General features: G+C 40.3%; 1 protein-coding gene across 2 annotated transcripts in view; it reads right to left on the bottom strand.

Annotated features, from left to right (window-relative positions):
- Positions 1-8,630: 8,630 nt before the first annotated feature.
- postna (periostin, osteoblast specific factor a) overlaps positions 8,631-27,562 on the bottom strand; it is a 32,211-nt gene continuing 13,279 nt past the window's right edge. The window contains exons 10-26 of one of the 2 annotated variants that reach the window (XM_065257816.2): positions 27,154-27,302; positions 26,784-26,920; positions 26,392-26,522; positions 26,174-26,304; positions 24,174-24,276; positions 23,956-24,023; positions 23,822-23,867; positions 23,694-23,729; positions 21,358-21,945; positions 21,196-21,261; positions 20,885-20,971; positions 11,344-11,403; positions 11,184-11,243; positions 11,037-11,096; positions 9,787-9,876; positions 9,659-9,700; positions 8,631-9,247 (exon numbers count right to left, since the gene is read on the bottom strand). In XM_065257816.2, coding sequence (XP_065113888.1) covers positions 9,192-9,247; positions 9,659-9,700; positions 9,787-9,876; positions 11,037-11,096; positions 11,184-11,243; positions 11,344-11,403; positions 20,885-20,971; positions 21,196-21,261; positions 21,358-21,945; positions 23,694-23,729; positions 23,822-23,867; positions 23,956-24,023; positions 24,174-24,276; positions 26,174-26,304; positions 26,392-26,522; positions 26,784-26,920; positions 27,154-27,302 — 1,910 coding nt within the window. In that variant the 3' untranslated portion in view covers positions 8,631-9,191. The remainder of the gene's footprint in view (positions 9,248-9,658; positions 9,701-9,786; positions 9,877-11,036; positions 11,097-11,183; positions 11,244-11,343; positions 11,404-20,884; positions 20,972-21,195; positions 21,262-21,357; positions 21,946-23,693; positions 23,730-23,821; positions 23,868-23,955; positions 24,024-24,173; positions 24,277-26,173; positions 26,305-26,391; positions 26,523-26,783; positions 26,921-27,153; positions 27,303-27,562) is intronic. The other variant, XM_065257817.2, reaches the window with a different exon arrangement.

Raw genomic sequence — 27,562 nt, 5'->3', positions numbered from 1 at the left:
GTCTCATAACAATAGATTACGAAGATTACGTTTGACAAAATCTACTTCATGCACTTCACTTAAGTGAAACAATTAAACAATTAATCATTTTGACAAATGTTCTGGATATTTTTTGCAGATGTTTGGCCTATGTCAGTATATATTTAGCCGACATGTTTTGCTTTTCCTGTTAGACCATTTTTAATATTCAGACCCAAAATGAAAAGGGTAACACTTTGCAATGATTGGTTCTGTCATTTCACCATCTAAATTAACTATAACCCACTTCTAGACAAAATACTATTTGCATGTTGTTTTTGCAAAAATAATTTGAGAGATGTATGTTCTTTTATAATCTAAGCAATTTATTCATTTCTTTTATAAAAAAATTACTGTAAAAAAAACTTAAATAGCGACTGTAATTTAATAAGTAACTTTCAATTATCATCTCAGTACCTGGGTTTCCATCCAAACGTGAAGCGAATCTTTTCTAAATTCGCGAAAAAAAAGAAAGAAATACAAATCAGGCGATTTTCCATCAAGTTTTTGGGGGAGTGACGTTGGTATTGGGTAACCTAGTAACCAAACAAAACAATGTACGCGTGGAAAATGGAGATATGGACGTCATGTTATCACAATGGGGCAAGTAATTAATGTATTTACCGTGCAGCTTGTAATTGCAACTAAATGTTGTGCACAGAAGAAAGAATACAGACTTCTTATGGAGGCACTATCAGCAAGGACATATGGCGACGAAGTCGAGCCCCATATATGGTAAAGACATCTCCAGCGGAAACAGCTAGACGGTCAGTCACGTGGGTTTAATTTTAGCTGCGTCAGAATGAATTCCGCGAGATGTATGTTCTTTTATCATGTAAGCAATTTATTTATTTTATAAATAATTTTTTAAAGTAAAAAACTTAAATAGAGACTGTAATATTAATAAGTAACTTTCACTTATCATCTCAATAGCTGGGTTTCCATCCAAACGTGAAGCGAATCTTTTCTAAATCCGCGAGAAAAAAAAGCAATACAAATTAGGCGGGTTTCCATCAAGTTGTTTGAGCGAATGAGGTTGGTATTATTGGGTAACCTAGTAACCAATAGTAAACAAAACAATGTACGTGTGGAAAATGGAGACAGGACGGCATGTTATCACAATGGGGCAAGTAATTAATGTAATTACCGTGCAGCTTGTAATTGCAACTAAATGTTGTGCACAGAAGAAAGAATGCAGACTTTTTATGATGGCACTATCAGCAAGGACATATTGCGATGAAGTCGAGCCCCACTCCAGCGGAAACAGCTAGACGGTCAGTCACATGGGTTTAATAGCTGTGCCAGAATGAATTCCGCGAGATGTATGTTCTTTTATCATGTAAGCAATTTATTTATTTATTTTATAAAGAATTTTTACAGTAAAAAACTTAAATAGCAACTGTAACTGAATAAGTAACTTTCAATTATCATCTCAATAGCTGGGTTTCCATCCAAACGAGAAGCGAATATTTTCTAAATTCGCAAAAAAACGAACAAAGAAATACAAATTAGGCGCGTTTCAAACAAGTTGTTTGAGCGAATGACGGTGGTATTGGTAACCTAGTAACCAACAGTAAACAAAACAATACACGTGGAAAATGGAGACAGGACGGCATGTAATCACAATGGGGTAAGTTATTAATGTGACGACGTCGAGACCCATATCCTTGCTGATAGTGCCTTCATGAAAAGTCTGCATTCTTTTTTCTGTGCACAACATTTAGTTGCAATTACAAGCTGCACGGTAAATACATTAATTTGTGACTACATGCCGTCCTAGTGTCTCCATTTTACACGCGTACATTGTTTTGTTTACTGTTGGTTACTAGGTTACCAATACCACCGTCATTTATAAAATAAATAAATAAATTGCTTACATGATAAAAGAACATACATCTAGCGGAATTAATTCTGACGCAGCTAACATTAAACTCACGTGACTGACCGTCTAGCTGTTTCCGCTGGAGTTGTCTTTACCATATATGGGGCTCGACGTCGTCGCAATGTCCTTGCTGATAGTGCCTTTATAAGAAGTCTTTCTTCTGTGCACAACATTTAGTTGCAATTACACACTACACGGCAAATGCATTAATAACTTGCCCCATTGTGACTGCATGCTGTCCTGTCTCCATTTTCCATGCGTACATTGTTTTATTGTTTTGTTTACTGTTTGTTACTAGGTTACCCAATACCACCGTCACTCGCTGAAACAACTTAATGGAAACGCGCCTAATTTGTATGTCTTTTTTTGCGAATTTAGAAAAGAATCTCTTAACGTTTGGATGGAAACCCAGCTATTGAGATGATAAAGGTTAATATTACAGTCGCTATTTAAGTTTTTACTGTAAAAATTCTTTATAAAATAAATAAATAAATTGCTTACATGATAAAAGAACATACATCTCGCGGAATTATTTATGACGCAGCTAACATTAAACCCACGTGACTGACCGTCTAGCTGTTTCCGCTGGAGATGTCTTTACCATATATGGCGCTAAAGACAACTCCAGCGGAAACAGCGTTTCCATCTCCCATTTTTCGCATTTACTCTTTTTAACATATTTCAAAAACCACCTCAAGCGAGCAAAAAGCTTCTTTGCGAATCAAGATATTTTTAATCGAAATTTTGGTCATGGTGGAGTTGGTGATGGAAACATGGCTAATGACTGCAAGAGCTAGATGACACGTGCACGTACAATAGATGGTATGTACTCATGTAAATGTATTCATATTTTATTAGGTTGCTATGGGGCGGTTTCCCGGACAGGGATTAGACTAGTCCTAGACTAAAATAAACGTTACAGCTGTTCAAACTGAAAACAACTTGCACTGACATCTTAAAATACATCAGTGCACTTTATTTGCCTCCAAATGCACACAAGTAATGTTTTTAGTAAGGCATGTTTGTTAAAACTAGTTATATTTTCTAATCAAACTATGGCTTAGTCCTGTCTTTAACTAATCCATTTCCAGGAAACTACCTCAATGTATTAATTCATACATCCACACCTGTTTGCTTTGTAATATCTGCTTTCACCCCTGTGACATTGGGTTAGGGGTTTCATTGTTTTTTTATGACAATCATACGTTTTATGACAATTCATACGAAATTTGTATGAATTTATATAAATTGCCAAAAATTTCCTCGTGATCAGGCTGGAGGTATACAGACATATTCTTATGAAAGGTCTGAAACCCCATGATGATGCAAACTGCAATGCTTCAGAAGAATTTATGACTTATTTTCTCTTGTAAAACCACAGCAATCCTCCTCACATGCACAGATGTTGTGGATTTGCGTTTTGTGTATGGCTTAAAAGATTTTCTGCAACTTAACACATACAGCCTGTGTTTGTAAAGTTAACCTGCCAGAATAGACACACGAGTCCAAATAAACATTCATAAATATTCAGATAACAAACATTCATATAAATAGAAAAAAAATGTATCCCTGTCTGTGAAATCTAGGCTCAAGTCTCATTATCTGATATTAGGAGCAACAAAGTTTGATTTCAATCACTGATTTCACATGACCTTACTCAGTCAATATTAAAGATATCAAGGTTATATTTTCACAGAATATTATATACATGTAGGAGCTGTTAGCTGGTTTTTCACAAACTGGATGACATAATTATATAGTTGAATCAGACTGATCTCACGGAAAGTCGTGTTATAGTCACGAAAAATTTGATAAATTTATTTGTGTCCATGGCACGAAATTCAGCTTAATTTCGTGCCTTGAGCATGAATGTCTTTTTCGAAAAATGACACAAAAAATGACATGAAAAAGAAAGTTGTGCCACGGACACAAAAAACTATTTATAGAAATTCATGCTGAGTGACACGAAAAAGATATTTGTGCTCAAGGCACAGAAAAAAAGCAGAATTTTGTGCCATGGACACAAATAAATTAATACATTTTTTCGTGACTATAACATGACTTGCAGTGAGATTGTTGCGTTAATAAATATAAGTAACAAAATGTTGCTCATAGTAAGTGTTAATGATCTCTGCAGTTTTATTGACTATTCCACCATCCAAATGGAGTTTAAAAAGTCTCTTATCAGATCTCTTGCTAGTGGCACAGACACATTAGGCACAAACCAACGCGGGGTTAATTGTAACATGGCTTGAACTTTACATATTTATACAGGGCCAAGCAATCTGTGTTTTTGGTCTTTTACTCTTACTGTCAGAAGACGATGTCCTGAGAATTTGTTAAAAGTTGTAATGTGCTTTCGTTAAGATATTGAACAGAGAGTGTTTTGGAGGCATGCAGTAAATTTCTTATGTTTTTTTTCCATTTGAGTGTGTAAGTCACCAAATCCAACCTTATATTATTTTAATAATAATATTAATAATATTAATAATACTTTGTGCCCAGGCTGTCCCTTACTTTTTCCTTTCTCTGTTGAAGCCTATCTTTCCCTTTACTAAGTCAATAAACGAAGGAGCTCCTGGACCCTCAGGAAAAATCTTTTATCACTTTAGCCTAAACTTTAAATCATTGCACAACTACACGCTTACAGCCCTGACAACCCAGACAGCTGATGTCAAAAGTCAACAAAATACAGAATTATCAATGACACCATCTTGTTACACCGAGGGTGATGCTGGGTTGCTTGATATTTTATGTTTGCATTCGAATCAACATCACTGTCAGTTATTGCCTCAGAGCTATTAAGTAAATAAAATCGCTGATTTTTCTCTTTCAGCAAACAAATAGAAATGACAGCATATTGGGGAGGGCAAGACTATCCTATAAACAACTGGGGAAAGCTTTTTTTAATGAAAAAGCACAAAAACATTTGCATTTCGAAATCGATTTTAATGCTTGACTAGTGTGAGCTTTCACAACTGAGACACAGTCTGTGAAAACTAAGCTAAAGTCATTTTTACTGTTTTCTACATAAAATTATCCTACACAATGTAAAAAACATTCTGTTAAAATATAGCCTTGATACAGTATTGTTAATATTGTAAGGTCATGTCAATGTAAAAATTTATTATTGAAATGAAACTGATGCTTTTAATCTTATTATAATATTATGACACTTTAGTAAATATAACCACAGTGGTTTTGTAATCCCCATGGATCTTAAAATCCATTGAGAAATGTTAACATTATAAGGCTTTTTATCCAGAAAAATGTGTTTATAGGGCAGTTTTGCCCTCTGAAGTATGTCGGCACCACTAAAGTGGTTTAGTGGCCAATGTGGTGTCAATATTTATGGTTAGATTTATTATGAAACATTAAAGTTTCCTATGGATTACATTACCAAAATAATCACATTTGATTCTGGACTGTAACGCTTTTATTGTGGAGTTGATTACTAAAGCAAGTTGACCCTTACAAATTTAAAAATGTTAATGAAAATTTCTGGAGAAATGTCATCAAACTGGAGGTCACTTACATGATGAATAATACAACACATATGTGAACTTGGAAGTTCAGCCATAATACGCAAGAATTGCTTTAAGGCCGACTTGTCGAGTATTCTAACAAATGGTCTCATATTGTTTTTTTGGAAGGGTATTTATTATTGGAGTGATAGCAACGAACCGATCCAACAGTATGACACACACATTTAAACAATTGTTAATGAAAATAAGCTGATTACTCAGTGCACAAAAATACCATTAAACATTAAGCTTTAAACTATGGTTGGGATAATCCCAACTATTGTTTTAAGTTAACCATGCTTTGAAACAGCAAACCACTTTTGAGTGTGTCCACATTATTCAACATGATAAAGAACAACATATATTTTTGTTATTTTAACTTAACATATTAAGTTAAATTTAAACTTTTTTTATAAGTTAATTTAACTTTAAGTCAAAACTTAAAATAGTAGGTTGAATTTACTTGCATAATCAGGGGTGCGTTTCCTGAACAACGACATAACTCGCTAAAGAACCACCATTGTACAATGCATAATTGGAGAAACTAACTAGCTAATGTTAATCACAACTGTTTCCCGAAAGCATAGTAATTATGTCAAACATCCGTCATTTGAACCATGGTGGTTCAACTAGTTGGAAATGCACCTTAGGTTGTTTTAACTTAATGTTGCAGGGTTTTTTATAGTATGTACATACTGTATTGAACTTAGTACTTGGTGGGCAAACATTTTATTCTGATCATTCAGGGCTCCAGACTAAATTTTTTCACTAGGAGCACAGTGGCCCCTAACTAAAAATTTTAGCAATATCTTTTGAAAACGCGGTTCATTTCGTGTTTTGGCCAACGTGATCTGCCGTAAGGTCTTACTAATGCGTGTATATTGTATTTTTCCTGAGTCACATTCATTCAGATATGGATGTTTTTTCGCATTCGGCAAAATAAAATAATTAAATCAAGACGAGCTGAATATCAAACACTGTTAAGACTGGCCACTGTAATATCATTAACGTTATAAGAAACTCCGGTCAAAGTTGTTTAACTCCGGAATGGTAATGTTAATTAATAAAGATAATAAATTGTTATTAATCATTATTTCTTCATTTCTTTGTGTTTATTATAAGCAGACAGTTATATAAAACAAGTAGGCTAATGTTACTTTAGTAGGATTTGTATATTTTATTTTGTACATTGATTTGTTAAAATTAAATTGATAAATTACATGTTCTGTCATAATTTTACATTTAAAGCAAAATATTAAACATTACAAACACGCGTCCAGAGCACGTGCTCTTCTGGAACGCCCAAATGCATGAAACAGACACTCCCATCTCTAGAATAACCTGCATCATTTTAATCCCGTCCGAATCAGTACATAAAATCACAGACGTCCTGGGGGACACGTTGAAACTCAAACGTTGTTTGGAAAACTAATCCCGTCCGAATAGTGCTATACTGTATTACTAATAAATACTTTGATGATAGATGCAGAAAGTACAATGTGCTGTTTTAAATTCAGTGTCACATTACAAAAAAAAGGTCCAATTTACTGGTCGCACATGAGCGACTGGATGTAAAAATCAGTGGCACACTCTCAAATTTTGGTGGCACAATGCCACCATTTGGTGGCAGTCTGGAGCCGTGTGATTTGACAGCTTTAGTTTTAATGTAAACAACACTTTTTACTATTTCACTATCTATTTTCTAAACGTTTTAGAAAGTCACAGCTCGAAATAATGAATATTTTTTAATGTGGTACAATATTTCAAATACAATTGGATGAGGGCAAATTTGTCTTTCAGTTTAAAGCAATATAAGGGTGTTTTCACATATACACTGTTTAGGTCGGCCCAAATGACGTGTCGCTCCGAGTACGGTGCGTTTGGGTCAGTGTGAACACAACAGCCGCACTCGGGTGCGCACTAAACGACCGCTCCGAGACCGCTCTAAACAGGTGGTCTCGGAGCGGCTGTCGCCGAACTCTGGGGCGACCCACCTGTGGTGTGAACACTGCTGGACCTCGGGCCGAACCAAATACAGGAAGTTCTCCACATGTTTGAGCAACTGGGCTTTCGTTGTGACGTGAGCCTGGTGTTATATTGTGGGTTAACAACAAACAAGCCAATCCTGGTCCGTTGCATAGAGATTCGCTGTCTCCTTTACGTTTGAGCTGATGATTTTATAAATGCATAGCTGTCCTTCACACACAAATAGTGACATTACGGGCTTTTAGCAAACGGCTCCGTGAGAAAGGCTTTAATAGAACAGCTACGCAATTTCGCGTTAAAGCAAAGAAACTTCACAAAGACGTGCATCGTTTATCTCCAGATCTTGATAGCTGCGCTCTCTCTGTCAAGCTGGTTGTCGTGGAAACGTGGGGGTGGTCATGAGACAGTAAGAGCTGTCAGAGACCAATGACAGCGCTGACCGTTGTCACATGGTGTACGGTGCGGCATTTCGAGTAAAGTAAAATATATATATATGTGAACACGGACCGCACTAACTGAAAAATGATACAATGTATTTTGGTGCGCTCCGAGGCCGCACCACGGTGCGCACCAATATATGTGAAAACAACCTAAGACATTTGACTGAGAAACTCTTCAAAAACTCTTCAAAACGTTGCTATAAAAGGAAATGGTTCAATGTCTGCTGCTAAAACCTCTGGAGAAGGTACATTTAGCCAAAAGTATGTATGTTTTGGGCTAAAATAAACTTTTTGATTATGTTTTGAATCTGTCATACTTTGGATCAGTTTGCTGTAGGTTAACCATTAAAGCACGGTGCTTGCAATGCCAAGGATGTGGGTTTAATTCTCAGGGTGCAGACAAAATATACAAAGATGTGAATGCACACCAGACACAGTATATATTTAGTCAGTTTTACTTTAGAGCAGTGCAAACAATGTGTGTGTTTAAGAGACAAACATTAGTATATCCAATAAACCCTGCCAGACTATTTTCAGTTCTAAAAGTGTTTTAAATGTCTAAATAAGAGAATACTTTGCACATTATAAATAAGTGCTCTCTTTACTTTGTTCATTGATATCAGTTTTAACTCTATGGATAGGACTGCGTATAATAAGCCTGAACTCATAATACAATATCCCATGACAGTATTTTGCATTGCTGTACAACAATCTGAACCAAGGATTGAAAAAAGCACAGATTGTATGTTTCGGGAGTAAATTATGAAATGAGTAGACAGATTGAATTTTTTAAGTAGAAATTTCTTTATCTCCATTGATTTTATTTGTACAATACAATCCTGTCTAGACAAAAATGATAATGAAATAAAAACCGTTAATGACAGTTCAGGTGAAATGCACAAAGTGAACTTCAACGGAAAATGAGTAACGTGTAAAACAATATATAGTTACATATATAATTCACACTCAGTAAAAAACAGGCAAATGTTTGTTATTTCGTACACACAAAAAAACGCATTCATGTGTGTGAATGCGAGCACCAAATATCTTATGTGTGTGACAAGTTCATTGACAAGGCACTTTTTATAATTCATAGAGTATATATTTAAAGACAAAATATAAACAGCATAAAAAACTAAAAAATTCTCTCTCTATCACCACCAACATTTCAATTACCCCTTGTCTGAGTTGGTGTAGCAGGGTATATCACACAGATCCAAAATACAGCTTTATAATATGCTTTGTGCTTTGTAGCAAAGGTGTCATTTCAGAACAAACACACTGCTGTATTACAATACTAATGTTCCTCTAGCTCCAGGTACAGTAGGCATCTGTTTGATCTCACTGACTGGGTCTGAGGCGGCGCCTAACCATTCCCATTCTTCTTCTTTGTCCTGCTGTGTAGATCACACACACATCACTTAGGTCATTCAATATTTTAATACTGTAGACAGACAGACAGACAGACAGATGGACAGACAGACAGACAGACAGACAGGCAGGCAGGCAGGCAGGTAGATAGACAGACAGACAAACAGACAGACAGACAGAGACAGACAGACTAACTGACAGATAGACAGACAGGCAGGCAGGCAGGTACACAGACAGGTAGATAGACAGATGGACAGACAGGTAGATAGACAGAAGAATGGACAGGTAGACAGTCAGATAGATAGATAGATATACAGACAGTTAGATAGACAGACGGACAGACAGATGGACTAACGGACAGACAGATAGACAGAAGGTCAGACATGTAGATAGACACAGACAGACAGACAGACAGACAATATAACAATATAACATACTTAGTGGTTGTCTGACAGCAGCTCGTTTTCGTGTCCGACCATCTGAAAATGTAAAAAAAAACATTTTAGTATCATAGTAAAGTTTGTAGTTACTATTGTTCAGATGGTAGAACTATGAAGCCACAAACCCTTGATGATTTCGCTGATTATCTTTGATTTTGCTTCAAGGAGATGTGGACTGTCCTTGAAAGATACTTCGATCTTTGAGAAATCTGGTCCTAAAATAATAAAATGGATGCATTTGGAATTCTCATACCCATCCAGTTTAAACAAAATAATGTTAAAATAATTTGGCTTATTGTCTGAAGAAGCGCTCAGTCCCGAGACTCAGCTCAAGGTACAAACTCTTACAACAGTTAATTTCAGGACCATTAGCATTCAAGAGAGAGTTCACCCAAAAATCTAAATTCTCATTTGAACAACCAATGTCTTTTTTTGTTCTTCTGTTCTGAATACAAACAAATTTTTTAAGGGTGGTCACCATCCACTCCCATAGTAACCAGAAAACCCTTCAAGCTTAAAAATGCCTCAAAAGTGTTAAATAAGTGTTAAATAAATAACTGCGGTTTATATTTTAAATGTCCTGAAGACATACTCCTCTACTTTCTTGTTGTGAATATCTCTGTTGTTTCAGTTGTTACACAAGATTTAAAAGTAAACATCCTAAAACTCCCTAACCAAGAGACAGAGAAAATGTGCACTAAATTAGATGCACAGGTCAAGACTTTCATCAAATAGTGGATTATATTTTAGCTTGTTTTATACCAAACCCTTTTGTATGCCTTCAGGACATTTAAAACATAGAGCACGAGTCGAGTGGAGTTATTTGTTCAACACTTAAAGCTTCTTGAAGAGGTGGTCACCATCCACTACCATAGGAATCAGAAAACCAAAACAACACTTCTTAAAGAATCTGATTATGGGTTCAAAGTAAGACATTTGGTGTTTAAACAACATAAAGGTAAGTACGTAGACAATAATAAAGTTTTAGTTTTTGTGTGAACTCTCCCTTTAACAGCAAGCTGGTTGTCCCCTTGAACTTTCACTCTTCTAAAAAGGTTTCCACTGTATGTTACAACATGACGACTCCCATCCAGAAACAAATCATCTGGTGTTGAGCAATGTAATCCATTTCAGTTCATTACTAAGGTGTTCAGTGGTGGTCTGGTCTTTGTGTAGGCCGGTGAATTTCTTCCAAACTACTCTCAGTAAATCATTTCATAATGGATTTTGCTCTGTGCACAGATGCACAAAATTCTCTCGAATTGCGTGCTGTAGCTTTATATTTTGTCTTCTGGGGAACTCGAGGCCCAAACCTGTTAGTTAGAAGGGGGTGTCTGGAAACTTTTGGTCATGTATTGATTCCCCATTGTCGTACCTTCAATGATCTGAGGATCTGGTGTGATTCTTCTGGTCAAAGTGATCTGCCCTTGTCCACCTTTGAACGTAAAGACACAAAAGATGAACATTTGATTTAATGAACTCAACAAAATCACTTTTTGTGTTATGTTACTGTAAGTCTTACCTTCAATGTCTTGAGATCCTGGATTTATTATCCTGGTAAAAGTGGTACGCCCTTGTTTACCTTCAAGCACAAGATGATGATGATGACAAAAACAAATGATTTTGTAAACACAGGCATCCATCCAACCACATATGATAGCTATTTGATTTATTGGTTTTACCTTCAACAGTCTGAGTTTGGGGATTGATTACTCCAGTAAAAGTGGTAAGGCCTGGTCCACCTTGAAGAACAAGAAGAAAACAATAGATAACAAACATCTGTGCAAACACAAACCCCAAGCCAAATCAGTTTTGTAAAAGAGTCAACGGGGAAACCCTGAAATCTTCATGTAACTGTACTATAAAACTCATAATGTGATGGGACTCTTTTTCTTTGCTAAATTATGAGTGTGAGTGTGCCAAAAATGAAGCAAAACCATAAGGTGGAAGCTTAAATCAAAAAAGGCTGGAGGAGAGCCATACGCATGAGCCATGGGAAAACTAAGTGGGTTTTAAAGCTAAAACATCAAACACAACTGTTGCGAAAACTGATGAGAAATAACAGTGAACAGCCCTTGACTGTTCTGTTACATGGAGATTGTAATTAATGGACATAAAATTAGACAAACAAACATAAAACATTACTAAAAAAGTATGAATCATGAAGCTCATCAATGAAAAACTCAACCTTTTATGGAAGGTAAAGAAAAACAGCCTTATACTGTAGTCCCACAATGTTAATCATCAAAACTCATATAAATGTCTTGTTTAATTACAATAGGTTTCCATCCAAACGTTAAGCAAACTTAAAAAAAATAGAAAAATAATTAAATGCAAAATTATGTGGGTTTCCATCCAGTTCTATAAGCGAATGATGGAAGTATAGGCAACCGCAATAACAACAGTAAACAAAACAAGTCAATAGGAAATAGAAACAGGCTGCAATTAGTTACGTTAAGTCATAAATTAACTAGCAGTGCAGTCTGCAATCAGCAAATTAAAATGCTATCAACACAAAAGGAAATGGAGAATTTTACATTAAAGGAAAACACCACTGTTTTTAAAAATGTTTCTATGTTCTTACCTCAACTTAGACTAATTAATACATAGCTATCTTTATTCAATGCAAACACTTAATCTTTGTACAGTGCATCGAGAATGTGTTAGCATTTAGCCTAGCCACATTCATTCCTTAGGATCCAAACAGGGATAAATTTAGAAGCCACTTCCATGTTTTCCCTATATAAAGACTGTTACATGAGTAGTTACAGGAGTAAGTATGGCAATTAAAAATGAGAACTATATTGTATGGCAGAAGAGCACTTAGTTTGCAGCACTTCGACCTCGTGCACAGTAACATCATCACTCCTGACTACTCTATATATCTAAATATATATATATATATATATATATATATATATATATATATAAATTTCTCCCTAGGGTTTTTTGTCCTTCTAGGAGTTTTTCCCACCTGGTTTTCTCCTAAGGGGGTTTTTTAGTCCCAGGGAGAGTCAGCCAACTTTGGCTTAACTTAGCACTTTACTGTATACGTTACATTATTAATATGCACGCTTGTACGGTTTTAACCTTAGCCGCTATATTTTACTTCTTATACTATCTATTGATTTTCTGTGTTCTCCTCTACATCTTCTCATGTAAAGCTGCTTTGCAACAATTAACACTTGTGAAAAGCGCTATATAAATAAAATTGAATTGAATTGAACTACTCCTCCTCTCGCTCAATATCCCGTAAATATTACTGCGCCCGAAATCAAAGTGCTGCAAATTAAGGGCTCTTCCGCCATACAGTATAGTTAAATTTTTTTTCAAAATGGTCGTATTCTTGTCAAATATTTTTAAAACTGTAATTCTGTCTATGTGTGTATATATCGGGGTTGAGTGCCTGTGTGCATGCTTCAGATCTGTCAATCAGCATGAGGAAGATCGTTTTCAAGTCTGGTCGCTCTTAATACTTTTTTTTTTACATCAATCAGGCCCCAAACTTTATCTCTTTTAATAACTCTTTTATTAAAAGTCCTGCACTTTATTTTTGAATTTTTGCATGTTTTAAAATCGAAACCAAAATCTTAGACACGCAAGTAAATGGACATGCATCATTTGTATTAGTTAAGCATTTAGGATGTTACACCTCTCAAAAAATAATGTGCTAGGCCTAGGGTCAGAAATTGTGCGTTGCATTAATCGCGCAATAATAAAATGTGTGTTGTTAAAATAAATTTAATTAACGCGTTGTTATGCGTTCATTTTGACAGCCCTACTTTTAAAACATCATCCATAAACATGATTTGGAAGGCCATCAAATGCAAACTTCAAAATCTTGCCGGAAGTAGAAGGTCATTTGGGAACTTTTTACCTACAGTTTTTGAATACCGTAGTATGAATTGAAATACATACTACTGTCGCCTCACCTACTATACAGTATAGTATGGGAATAGGTGATTTCTACGGAGCCCCTAAGGGGACATGGAGCAAAAATTAAATAAATTTTAGTTTCATGTGCTCACGTGAAACTTTCATGTGCTCACGCGAAACTTTCATGTGCTCATGCGAAACTTTCATGTGCAGAATTTTTTTTTAAAGTTTAGTTTTGCGTGCTCACATGAAGCTATCGTGCGAGCACGTGAAACTTTCGCGCGCTCACCTGAAACTATCGCGCGCACACGTGAAAGCGAAAGTTTCACGCGAGCATGCGAAACTAAACTTTTGATTTTTTTACTCCAATGTCACCTTAGGGGCTCGGTAGATTTCAGATGCAGCGTTTGTGTTTTTAAATTAAATAACCTTTCCTTCCTTAATGCATGTTCCTGATTTTAGTTTGCATTATTTAGTTGTGCATGTTCCACCTCTCCAATGATCTTGTTTTTCAGCTGAAATCACAGATCTGTTATTGTTTAACCCAGCCCTATCAAACACATGGCTGATACATTGTTTGTCTTTAAGGCACTAGCAGTAAGGCCATTATGACAACATCAAGCCCCATACATATGGGAAAGAAGAAGCCGATTAGTCATGTGGATTTATTGTTCACTATGTCAGAATTTATTTGGCAAATGCGTTTCCATCTCCTATTATTCCCATTTACTCTTTTTTCCCACAAAAAAAAAACGTATGATAAAAACGTCTCGGTTACGGATGTAACCCTCGTTCCCTGAAGGAGGGAACGGAGACGTCACGTCGTGACCGACGAATTGGGAACTCGCTTAGAGAGACCAATCTGCTTCGAATACTACTAAAACGCCAATGAACTTGGCATTGAGATATTTGCATAATGCTGGCGCCGCCCCGCCAGGTGCGTATATAAGCAGCAGGTGCAAATGAGGAAATTAGCTTCTTTTTCGCTGAGAAAGCCGGAAAGTGTGACCGGCCGTAACAGCAGGTGGCAGCACCTGTGGCGACGGGACGTGACGTCTCCGTTCCCTCCTTCAGGGAACGAGGGTTACATCCGTAACCGAGACGTTCCCTTTCAGTCGGTCACTACGACGTCACGTCGTGACCGACGAATTGGGAATCCCTACCAAAACGCCACTAGGGGCTGACCTCTTCCAGTGTCTGCGTAAAGCCCTCCGGTTCCACTTAAGGATAAGGAGAATTAGGTTTTAAGGCAGAAGGCCGGGCACTAGATGTTCCTTTAACCCCACAGAAGTGCCAGCGACTGGGAAGCGCCCTACCTGAGCGGGATAGGAACGCTGCGGAAGCCACCACCCGTCTTAAGGGTTAATGGTGGGCGAAAGTCAACCGTAGTTGAGGTAAAATGACAGCCGTGGCTGTGTAAGCAAAGCAGTGCTCTGCTAAGGGAAACGTGGGCTAGTAGGATTAACCCCACGGAAAAATACTCACAAAGGAACCCGGTGGGACACAATGTGGAGCCCGAGCCAACACGTAGGTTCGCGAGGATGCAGCTAGTGAAGGCTGACAGCCAATGCTCCGCAACAAAGGCTGCCAAGGCAGCGGAGGAAGAACAATTCAAACCATTACGCATTTTTGTTCTGAAGGCCTTCCATACTGATACAGTTATGAAGCATCAGATGGAGGCTGCAAGCCGACCTGTGAGACTGTTCTCCGTGCTCCCCCTGGTGAGGAAAGAACACGAGAGGATACAGGCTCAATACGAACACTGTAAAATCTAATGAACGTATTAGGTGTCGCCCAACCAGCAGCTCTACAGATGTCTGTTAGCGAGGAACCACGAGCTAGAGCCCAAGATGAGGCAACGCTCCGTGTGGAGTGCGCTCTCAAATTAAAGGGGCAAGGAATACCCTGAAGATTATAAGCCAGGGCGATAGTATCAACTATCCAATGAGACATCCTCTGCTTAGTGACAGCTTTCCCTTTCTGCTGGCCACCATAACAAACAAAGAGCTGGTCTGAGGTCCGGAGGCTTTGCGTGCGATCCACGTAGAGTCGCAGTGCGCGTACGGGGCACAACAAAGCCATGGTTGGGTCTGCGTCCTCCGGAGGCAGCGCTTGCAAGCTCACCACTTGATCTCTGAAAGGAGTAGTGGGAACTTTGGGCACGTAACCTGGTCTGGGCCTCAATGTTACACTTGAGGCAGCAGGACCAAACTGAAGGCACGAGTCGTCAACAGAGAATGCATGTAAATCCCCTACTCTCTTCACTGAGGCCAATGCTAGCAGGGTCAGAGCTTTCATTGATAAAAGCTTCAGACTCACAGACTGCAAAGGCTCGAACGGGGGGGCCTGCAGGGCTTTCAGCACCATGGACAGGTCCCAGGGAGGAATAGAAGGAGGGCGCGAGGGGTTTAGCCTACGAGCGCCTCTTAGAAATCTAACAACCAAATCATGCTGGCCAACTGTTCTGCCGCTAATAAGTGAGTGATGAGCAGAAATAGCAGCGATATCAACTTTAATGGTGGAGGGTGACAGCCTACTGTCTAACCTATGTTGAAGATATAAAAGCACGGTGTTAATAGGGCATTCTCTGGGGTCCTCGCGTTGCGAAGAGCACCAGGTGACGAAAAGGTTCCATTTAAACGCGTAAGCCCGTCTCGTAGACGGAGCTCGTGCCGCGTTGATTGTGTTAGATACCGCTTGCGGTAAATCACTTAAACCTTGCGCGCGCTCAACGACCACACATGGAGATCCCACAGGTCGGGGCGCGGGTGCCATAATGTGCCCCCTCCTTGAGAAAGAAGGTCCTTCCTCAGGGGAATCCGCCAGGGAGGGGCTGTCGCGAGGAGCATTAACTCTGGAAACCAATTCTTGCTCGTCCAATATGGGGCGATCAGTAAAAGGTTCTCCTCGTCCTGCCTGACCTTGCACAGTGTCTGTGCGATTAAGCTCACTGGGGGGAATGCGTATTTGCGCATCCCCCGAGGCCAGCTGTGTGCCAATGCGTCCACGCCGAGGCTGCCCTCGGTTAGTGAATAAAATAGGCGACAGTGGGTATCGTCCGGCGACGCAAACAGATCTATCTGCGCACGACCGAACTTCTTCCAAATTAGCTGGACCGTCTGGGGGTGGAGTCGCCATTCGCCGGGGCGCGCCGCTCGAGAAAGCGCGTCCGCTGCTGTATTGAGCGAGCCCGGAATGTGAATGGCACGAAGGGACCTCAGATGCTTCTGACTCCAAAGGAGGAGATGACGAGCGAGATGCGACAGGTGACGGGAGCGCAAACCGCCTTGACGGTTGATATACGCAACGGTCGCAGTGTTGTCGGTGCGTACTAGTACATCCTTCCCTCGCAGCTCCGTAGCGAAGCGTACGAGTCCCAGATATACTGCCCACAACTCTCGGCAATTGATATGCCAGTGCAACTGGGGTGCTGTCCACACCCCTGAAGCTGTAAGCTCGTCGTACGTGGCACCCCAGCCCGTGTCGGACGCATCTGTGTGTACAACAGCATGCCGAGCGATCTGTCTCATGGACACACCGGACCTGAGAAACGCGGGGTCCGACCACGGGGGGAATGTTAGGCGACACGCAGGTGTAATGGTTACACGATGGATGCCGGCGCGCCACGCTCTCCTCGGGACTCGATCGTGAAGCCAACGCTGAAGCGGTCTCATATGGAGCAGTCCGAGCGGTGTCACGGCCGCTGCTGCAGCCATATGCCCCAGGAGCTTCTGAAATTGTTTCAGCGGGACCGCATTCTTCCCTCGGAATGAACCGAGGCAAGTCAGAATTGACTGGACGCGCTCTTCTGTTAAACGCGCCGATAAATCGATCGAGTCCAGTTCCATCCCGAGAAAAGAGATCCTCTGCGTGGGGCAGAGTTTGCTCTTTTCCCAGTTGACCCGAAGACCCAAACGGGCGAGATGTTGAAGTGTTAGATCTCTGTGCTCGCACAGCGTCCGTCGAGAATGCGCTATTATAAGCCAATCGTCGAGGTAAGCCAATATGCGAACGCCGCTCTCTCTGAGGGGTTTTAACGCCGCCTCCACTACTTTCGTGAATACACGGGGAGAGAGGGATAGCCCGAACGGTAAAACTTTGTACTGGTATGCCCGTCCCTCGAACGCAAACCGGAGAAACGGTCTGTGACGAGGGATTATGGACACATGAAAGTACGCGTCTTTCAGGTCTATTGCCGCAAACCAATCTTGGGGGCGAATTGAATTGAATATTTGCTTCGGTGTTATCATCCTGAAGGACCTCTTCTGCAGAGATTTGTTCAGAACGCGCAAATCCAAGATCGGTCGCAACCCACCGCCTTTTTTGGGTACTATAAAATACGGGCTGTAGAAGCCCGATCTCATCTCGGTTGGAGGGACCGGCTCGATCGCGTCCTTCGCCAACAGGACTTCGACCTCTGCACGCAGTACGTGTGCATCGGACGCTTTCACCGTGGTGAAACGAATGCCCGAGAATTTGGGTGTGTGCCGGATGAATTGAATTTCGTAGCCGAGGCGAACAGTGCGTAAAACCCAACGAGACGGGCTGGGAAGCTGAAGCCACGCCCCCAGGGACCGTACGAGGGGAATTAACGGCACTGTCGGGGTACCCGCGGTGGGGCGGCTGCGCGGGACAGGTGGTACTGCCGGTACGTCTGCTGGGACAGCATAAGTATCTACAGTATGTGTGTGTGTGACACTGACCTGAGCCCGCTGAGGGTGACGGTCGTCTGGTCTCCTCAGCGGAGAGCACAGACTCCGAGGAGGGTGCTGGTGGTCCCGTCTCCTCAGCGGAGAGCTGGAACTCCTCAGAACACCCGCTGGCGATAGAGGAGAGGGAGGAAGAGCATGTGAATGCCCGCTCACATCTCTCTCGATCCTCTGAAGACCTGGAGAAGGAATAGGAATGCACTCTTTTTGTGGTTTTGTGGGTGCCGGCTGAAAAGCCGGCGGAACAGAAACAAAAGGAAACCAAAGATTCTCCACCCGGCCCTCTACCGGTGGAGGGAGCGATGCCATCACCGTCTCCCGTAGAGTGATCCCATCCCAATCCAGGTCGCCCGTCTCAGGGCCGCTTCGTCTTCCGTTTACCACGGGAAGCGGGTGGGGCGGGCGGGGCGGGCTGTCGACGGCTGTTCCCCCTCCGTGGCCTGGAAGATGTTCTAGTGGGGGGGGCGGAGGCAGCCGCCGCAGGGCGCCCTCGGCGAGGAGCAGACGGGCCCGCCGGCGCTGGAGGGCGAGATGCAGGTCGCTTGCGCCGGGGCATGATCTGTGCGATCGCCTCTGTCTGCTTCTGGGCGGCAGAGAACTGCTGGGCAAAAGACTCCACCGACTCACCGAAGAGGCCAGCCTGTGACACTGGAGCGTCCAAGAACTTGTTCTTGTCCGCTTCCGACATGTCAGCCAGACATAGCCATAAGTGGCGTTCCTGGACCACCATCGTGGACATGGCACGACCAATCGCCTGCGCTGTCACCTTCGTAGCGCGAAGAGCCAGGTCAGTGGCAGCCCGGAGCTCCGAAAGGACAGGCGAGTCGTGTCCTCCCTCGTGCAGATCCCTCAAGGCTTTGGCTTGGTGAACCTGCAGCAACGCCATTGCGTGCAGGGCTGAGGCCGCCTCTCCACATGCCTGGTGGGCAGCGCCCGTTAAACCGGAGGACTGTCTGCAGGCACGAGAGGGGAGGGTTGGGCGGTCCTTCCAAGAGGGAGCGTGTGCCGGACACAGCTGCATCGCGACAGCACGCTCCACGGGAGGGATCCCCGTATAACCCTTAGCGGCTCCGCTGGTGAGGGAGGTGAGGGGGGAGGGCTGAAACGGCCGTAATCTCGTGGAAAACGACGACTTCCAGGTTCTAGTCAGCTCCTCGTGCACCTCGGGGAAGAAAGGCACCGGTGGAGAGGGTTGTGAAACCCGGGCAGCTCCAAAGAACCAATCATCCAGGCGGGACGGTTCGGGCTGAGGGGGGGGAACCCACTCTAACCCTACGGTCTCCGCCGCTCGAGCGAGCACGGCCACCATCTCTGGATCGAACTCCGGCGTCCCAACCCGACCAGAGGGAGGAAGGGCGTCGGGGTCCACGTCAGGGGGAGGAGGCCCACCCTCGGATGCTGCGGCGTCGGTGGACCCGGAGGGCGGCACGATGGATTCTAGAGACATCGTAGAACACGACGCTGAAGTCTCCATCGGCACATCAACCGGCTGTGGATGAGGAGGCTGAGAGCCTGAGGACGAATCCCCCGCTCGGCTCAGCACAGTGATGCGCAGGTCGTCTTTTGAGAGCTTCACAGCCGCGCCGTGGCGGCGTTCAGCACCCGCATGACGAGGGTTGCGTTTTTCCCGGAGGAAAGACAACCGTCTGCGCAAATCCACAAGGGACATGTTCTCGCAGTGAGAACACTTACCCCCAGCGAACGCTGCCTCTGCGTGCTCGATGCCCAAACACGAAAGACAACGCTCGTGACCGTCCTTCGGACCCATGTATTTGCCGCACCCAAGATCGCACGGACGAAAAGCCATCCTGAAAAGGACGCTGATGTCCGGATATACGAGAGAGTGGCTGCCTTTAACAAGGCACAAAGCTCTCTCGTATCACTCTTTTAGGGAAATTCACTCAGATGCTTAGTTGATGAGCGCACAGGAAGGCAACGCACACACTAAACTCAAAACAAAATAAAGATGTAGAGTCGTGGAATTAAGCGAAGCGTCCGCTGTGGTACTGCTAGTCCAACCAACTTCAGCAATCGAATCCCACCAGAGTAGAGTAGCTTCTCAGTAGCAGATACTGCCGGCTTTCGAAGCGATAAAAAGCTAATTTCCTCATTTGCACCTGCTGCTTATATACGCACCTGGCGGGGCGGCGCCAGCATTATGCAAATATCTCAATGCCAAGTTCATTGGCGTTTTAGTAGTATTCGAAGCAGATTGGTCTCTCTAAGCGAGTTCCCAATTCGTCGGTCACGACGTGACGTCGTAGTGACCGACTGAAAGGGAACTTTACAGTATTATTTTTCGAAATGTTATATTACTCATTTCTGATACTTCACAATTCACAGTGTTTTTCAATGTAGCATTGGGTTAAAAGGGACAAAACCAAGCCCACTGGGTTGTAATTTGAACTATGCCAACCTTTACCTAACCCTTACCCAAAATGATGGGTTGTTTCAACCCATTGTTGGGTCAAATATAAAAAAATTCTGGGTTAATTTAACCCAGCGACTAGTCGGGTTTGTCACTTTTTTACCCAACATTGGGTTAAAAATAACCCAGAATTTTTAAGTGCAGAATGAAATTTCTGATCAACTTTTTAGCTGCTTAAAATGCCACTATAGAAAATCTTTTTCAACTAACCTCCCTCAGTGATTGCGTCAGTGATTTTCCGAATATCTTCCTCCCGGAGAACGTGTAAATCACCGTCCAAAAACGTCTCGGATACATCTACAAATGAAGTGACATGACAAAAGATTTGACTCAGGAGAATTGGAAAGTTTTGTACATGAATTCTAAATGTAGATTGTGAAGCTACAGAACCTAAATTATTTTGCTTACTTCAACCTAACTTAAGTCTGAAATCCACTGAGCATTATTACTCTTGACAACTAGAGTATGTCGATTATACATTTTGAACTACTCAACCAAACAAAGCTGTTAAAAAGAATGACCTTCACCCACGATTCTCTTGATTTTCCCATCAGAGTCAAGCCCACCATCAGATGAGGCACTGTGGCCTAAGCAAAAACAATGAGGTATTTAAATTATAAATAATATTTTAATTAATTGTAGAGCACTCAAGGACTGTTAATCTGAAACTAACAAAAACATACCTTCAATTCGCCTTGTGACCTTTGTGATTGACGGCTTCCCTTCAATGACTCTTGTAAGTTTGGTGACAGCTGGTTCTTCCTCAACCTTTCTTGTAACTTTGGTGACAGGTGGTCCCCCAACCTTTCGCGTAACTTTGGTGATATTGGGTTTTCCTTCAATCACTCTTGTAACCTTGGTGGTACCACGATCTCTTTCCCTCACAATTGATGGCCTTCCTTGAACGACTGTTCTGTCTCCACGTCTTTCAGTCAGAAATGCCGGATTATCTTCAACCACTCTTCTACTGCTGATGTCTCCACGTCTTTCCATCAGAAATGCTGGATTATCTTGAACCACTCTTCTGTTGATGTCTCCACGTCTTTCAGCAACTGTCCTGACACCGGGATTTTCAATCACTCTCCTAACTGTGGTGACACTGGGATCTCCTTCAATTACAATTTTCTTAGATACAGACCCAGATCCAATCACCCTGGTCACCTTTGTGGTGTTCCCCCCTGTTAGCACTTCAGAACCAAAAGGTTTCTCTTCAATGACTGTAGTAACTTTGGATATGGATGGATTATTTTCAATCAGCGTGATATCAGAACCTATATTGAGACAAAATATTGAGACATTTTATTTTTGGCATAGAGTATTACGGTTTCTTTAGGCTTATTATTCAATTTGAAGGCTGTTTAAAAAAGGATTAAAGCTTCATATTTTACCATTTTTTTTAGGGCACTATTTCTTAACGTGCATTAAATGCAATTATGTCCTTTCTTATTTTTTCACCCAATGTTCCTATTAAACTTCCTTGTGTCTTCTTTATGTACATGTTTGTATTATAAGTAAGCAATAAGGTACAGGGCTCCAAACTGCCACCAAATGGTGGCATTTTGCCACCAAAATTTGAGAGTGTGCCACTAAATTTTTCATCAAGTCGCACATGTGCGACCAGTAAATTTGACCTTTTTTTGTGATGTGACACTGAATTTAAAACAGCAGATTGTACTTTCTGCATCTATCATCAAAGTATTTATAAGTAATACAGTGTATTAGTAGAAATGTGAATATTTGATTACCATGTTGATTTACGGTATGTGCCCCTAAATTTTCTGGTTGCGCCCCTAAAATTTTCAGTTGGGGGCCACTGTGCTCCTAGTGAAAAAAGTTAGTCCGGAGCCCTGAGGTATGAGAGGCCGTGCTGTATTTTGAATAAGTAACGGCTGAAGGGCGTTGTTAGACACGACGCGAAGCTGCTTTTATAAAATGGTTACCTCACAATATTAAATTAAAAAAAATTGTAGTGCAACTCAGAATCAAGGATTGGAACTAACCGTTTTATAAATGTTTTTAAAGCAACTTACTGTATAGTTCATTCTAGGTTACATTTTATTGACCTCTCTGGGAAACAAATCCATGTTGCAAGCACTATGCTCTGCCAGCAGAGTCACAGTAACTTTGTTTATTATTTCACACATCTTTTTCTAATGTGATTTATAAGCGGAAGATCAAAGATAGCTAAAAAAATCAATGGCAATCATTAATTTTACAATCTTTATGTTTGTCAGTACATCTAATGAATTCCAGGTTGATCTTTTTTTATTAGACATTTCAACAGGGGTCATATGTTTTGTGCTACTGCCTAATTCATAAAAGAAAAATACAACATTTTTCCAAAGATGAGCTAAGAAGTTCAATTGAGATCAGGTTGTTGAGTGCACTTGCAGGCTCATATTAAATTGGTTAATAAATCATATTTTTTTCCCATTAAGTTTATTTAACTCGCACATACCAGCAATGCACATATGATGCAATATTCATGGGTTAAAGGTCATGGGTTTGATTCCTAAAGTACACACATAGCTTGAATGCACTTTCAGTCACTTTGTATAAAAGCAAATAAAAATATATAGCATTTACAGATGAATCATTTTACTAGCCGGAATTAATGTCTAAAGAACTCAGCAGTAAGGTCTCGGGGGGCAACATCCCATTTAGCTCTGGTTTGGTTTTTTAATCCGTTTTATCTTTTTTATCTATCCAGCAACAGCCAGAGGAAGAATCCATTGTTGGATCCGGCCAAAGAATCTTATCCGACAAAAACAATATGTGCTCTATTCGGCTCTCGCTCCTCTGGGGATGTATGACGAATCGATTTATTCAGAGGTACAGCTGAGGTAAAGTTCAGACTACAAAAATAAAATATATATCAAAAATAAATGCTTGTAGATGTAGGAAGGGCGCAAATGAGACCTCATGCAGACGATGGAACCGTTGTTGGTTTTAGCCACATCAGTGCATGACACATAGATACAAATTTAAAAAACAATAAGCCTGTATTATGATGTATTACCTCCCTCAATGACACGAGTAGTGGTTATAGTCCTCTCTGCAAGGTAAAACACAATATGTAATATGTAACATTTATTTCATGTTGAACTTAAAAGGATAATGAAATAAAAAAGATGAAAGTGAACTCACTGATGAACGTGAGAGGAATCTCATGGTAGATATATCCAGACTGAAACTACACACAAACCAGGAAAAAAAGGAAAACAAACTATGAACTTGATGTGTGCCTGTACATATATATATACATATATATGTTGCTGTACCTTTAGCTGCATATATTTGATGAGTCTCTTCAGCAGAGTCAGTATGTCTTCACGGCCAACCGGCAGATCTGTGAATTGCAGTAAAAATCTCAATTTAGCTTTCAGGACTGAGGCTTATATTTCAGGACCTTCAAAGTTGTGGCAAAAGAAGCAGGTACATTGAAGTACTATGGATAAAGTAAAACCTCGATCACAAAGTATATCTATTAATAATTTACCTTTAGGATATAATATGGTCTTCACTACATGGACCACGCCATTGGATGCCATAAGATCAGAATTTGGAACGTCCACTGAGTTCACATGAATGGAGTTGTTAACCTGGGTATAGGGAGAGTATATTTTAATGGCTAAGTGCATTTTTTATATCTAGTGTCCCTGCTGTAAAAAACAATACATACATTCTAATGGTTTCCATACATAAAATATCAGGATGCATTAGCTTTTACCATTAAAACCATTACAAAATTACCTTTTAAAATTGTACATTAAAAAAAGTTTTGTGAAATGTCCCCTTTAAACACATTTCACAAGATTTTTTAATGTAAAAAAATCTTTGGTTTCCCAGAGTTTCTAGCTCAAAATACCATATACATTTTTTATTATAGCATGTTAAAATTGCCACATTGTGAGCAAAAATGTGTCCTTTTGGGTGTCCTTTTAAATGCAAATGGTTGATTCTCGTGCATGATAGACTTATGAGATTTCATGAAACATTTTGATAAAAAATAAGAGTATCAAAATAAGAAGCATACAGTTGCAAACATCTCTTGATGATCAATGATAAGGAATATAAATGTGTCCAAGACCAATTTTCTCATCCTCCACAAAAATTTTCAATCATTCTTTAAGCCCTCAAGGATCTTACATTTAAAAAAAATAGTTGAAAGGGACATAATTGACTGTGACACTCAAGATGGCTACCAGATAAGCAGTTCTTTTTTTTCTCTCTAGATAAAAGTTGAAATTTTGTTTGTCATAGTACCTAGACAACTTTTTAGTTCTCATTACCGAAAAATGAGTTTGTAAATTCATATATTTAATGTAATATCATGTTGCGATAATGATGTCCCCTTTAACTGATATGAGCCCAACACATATCAGTAGAGACCCACAGAGACTTTTATAGTCTCTATTATTTACAACCAATAAACTTCTCATTAAACAATTAAATTCAGAATAATTTCTGTTTTTTTTGTATGTTTTTTTTTTTTGAAGGGGTGTTTTAACAGTTTGTTACAAAACTTAAAAATACAGATTTCCATTAAGAGTCTGATTCACATGAACAGAAACACTTAGATGGTTTTGCATTTGAGCTTTTCTTATAGTCCCTTTAACATTAACTTTTAGAAAATTTCAATTAAAGACAAATATGATAAATCAATTATTTAATAGTTGGAGGGCAATCATTAAAAACAATAACATGGTACAAAATCTAAAATAGTGACGTTTTGAATACGAAGGTGTCCATTTTCTTCAGTGCCTAGTGATACATACAACAGCTGGATATAAATGGGTTCACCTTTTGTTTTAGATTTAGCTCTGTCTGTGAGATATCTCTTGACTACTGAACTCATAGTGTTACAGCGCTGATATGTGTTTTCGGTAAAGGAAGTATCTGGACAGTAAGAGACCCATTGTTCCAGATTTTAGGAATTAAGGGCGGAGGACAAAATTGAGTGATGGCTGTGAACTGTCTGGACCTCATCACTGTAGAAATGCAACACACACAAGCGATTTTGGGAACAACCACAGGAAACTTGCTATGCTGTTTTTAACATTGCATTGTCTGTAGATAAGATCATGTTCATGTTAGGTCCTTCCTCTCTTAAGTCGGCAAAACATTAGTGTTGGCTCGAATTTAAAGGTCATTACTTTACAGTAGAACAGTTTTATCACAGAGTGTGCAAAAACGTCCTATCTCCCATCTTGTATCTGGAAAAAGTCATTATGAGAAATCTTTACTCTGATCGCTGTTGGGAAAAGCTGACATTACAGGAAAATCTGTGTTTACCCAAACTGTGTAGTGTTAAATCAGATTTGATTTGTTAGTCCATTAAAACTACGACCATGTGCATACAGTAAAACAAGTTTCGATTTTCTGCACACATGGTGTAGTACACCTACAGTACGTAGTGGCAATATACTTTCGTTTATTGAGCAGGTTTTTATTCAATGTGACTTACAAATAATCAAATTAATTGAATAGTGTACTTACAGACAACACTTGAAGGTTAGTACCCTGAAAGGTTTTGAGAAGGTTGGTAACTTTGCCCTCCAGCCCGCCATTAATAAAGACACCATTGCTAAAATGATAAAGCAGGATTGTCCGCAGGGTGTTGATGTCACCTGTCAAAAGGCATACGTCAGTGAAATATCAGTAGCATATGTAAGGATAATAATAATGAAAAGGTTGATTTGATCTAACAAGATTACTTTTTAGAAGATTTATGTCTGCTTCTGACAGCCCCCTAAAAGCGTCATCACTGGGTGCAAAGACAGTATACGATCCCTCCTGTTTTAGTAAATCTGTTATTCCGGCGCTCTCCATCAGAGACAGGAATATTCTACAACAATTAATAAATCAATGTAATTTTAGCATTGGATAGAAATGCCTATTTAGACTAGATTTGCATTAATGAAAGGAAAATCCTAAACATATGCAAGAAAGAAAAGAGCAGTATGCAAACAGAAAGAATAAAAAAAATTCATGTAGTTCACTAATGTTAACAAATGGAACCTTACTGTAACATGTTATCAAATGCAATTTACGAATTTAATATTTTTTTTATTACAGTAATCGTATACAGTTATGGTGATGATCTCACTTGAAGCGTCCTTCTTTTTTCAGCAACTCATAGATGTTTGTCTGGGGTGGATGGATCAGCGAACCCATGAGGTGTAGGGCTCCATTACTGCCCTCTCTGCTGCCCCTCACCATACACGCGTTCTCAATACACACAGCCTGTTATACAGAGAAAAGAAAGAGGAGACATTTCAGGCCTATTATCTTACAAGTAGACAATAAACAAGAGTATTAAACTTACTTGCCAAAGCCTGGTGCATATTAAATCTTTTATTCACTAGTGAATTTGGTGGTGATTAGTTTAAATTGCATAGTAATTGTTTGCAGGTTCCCAAAATCCTATAACTTTTCCCTATCATAGACAACATCACACTCGAGGCTTTGATTCTCACCGTGCGATAAATGAAGACTCTGAGCATTTTTCCTCCGAGGGTCTCGAGCAGTTGGCCATTGTAGAGCTCGTTTAGAGAAATCTTGAATTTTAGGATGTGGTTTTCGAGGATTATCTTTAACAGACGCTGGTCCATGGTTTTCATCTCATCTGCATGACAGGTGAATGAGATTATTGACTACTACACTATAACGTAAATCGTGTGTCAGCAAATACTGGAGATTACGGTACAATCACTGAAAGAAAATGAAACGCAGTCAATAATTTAAAGAAAGAACTGAATTTAATACAACGGAAGGTTACGACAATACAGTTTACACGCACCCTAAACATTGCAATCTGATTTAAATGTTTGTTTACAGGTTTATTTTATAGAATGCGAACTGAACGTCTGTGCAAGTGCACAGCCA

Source organism: Paramisgurnus dabryanus, chromosome 10, assembly GCF_030506205.2.
Source record: "Paramisgurnus dabryanus chromosome 10, PD_genome_1.1, whole genome shotgun sequence".
NCBI lineage: Eukaryota > Metazoa > Chordata > Actinopteri > Cypriniformes > Cobitidae > Paramisgurnus > Paramisgurnus dabryanus.
This window is presented reverse-complemented; position numbering and strand designations above follow the sequence as displayed.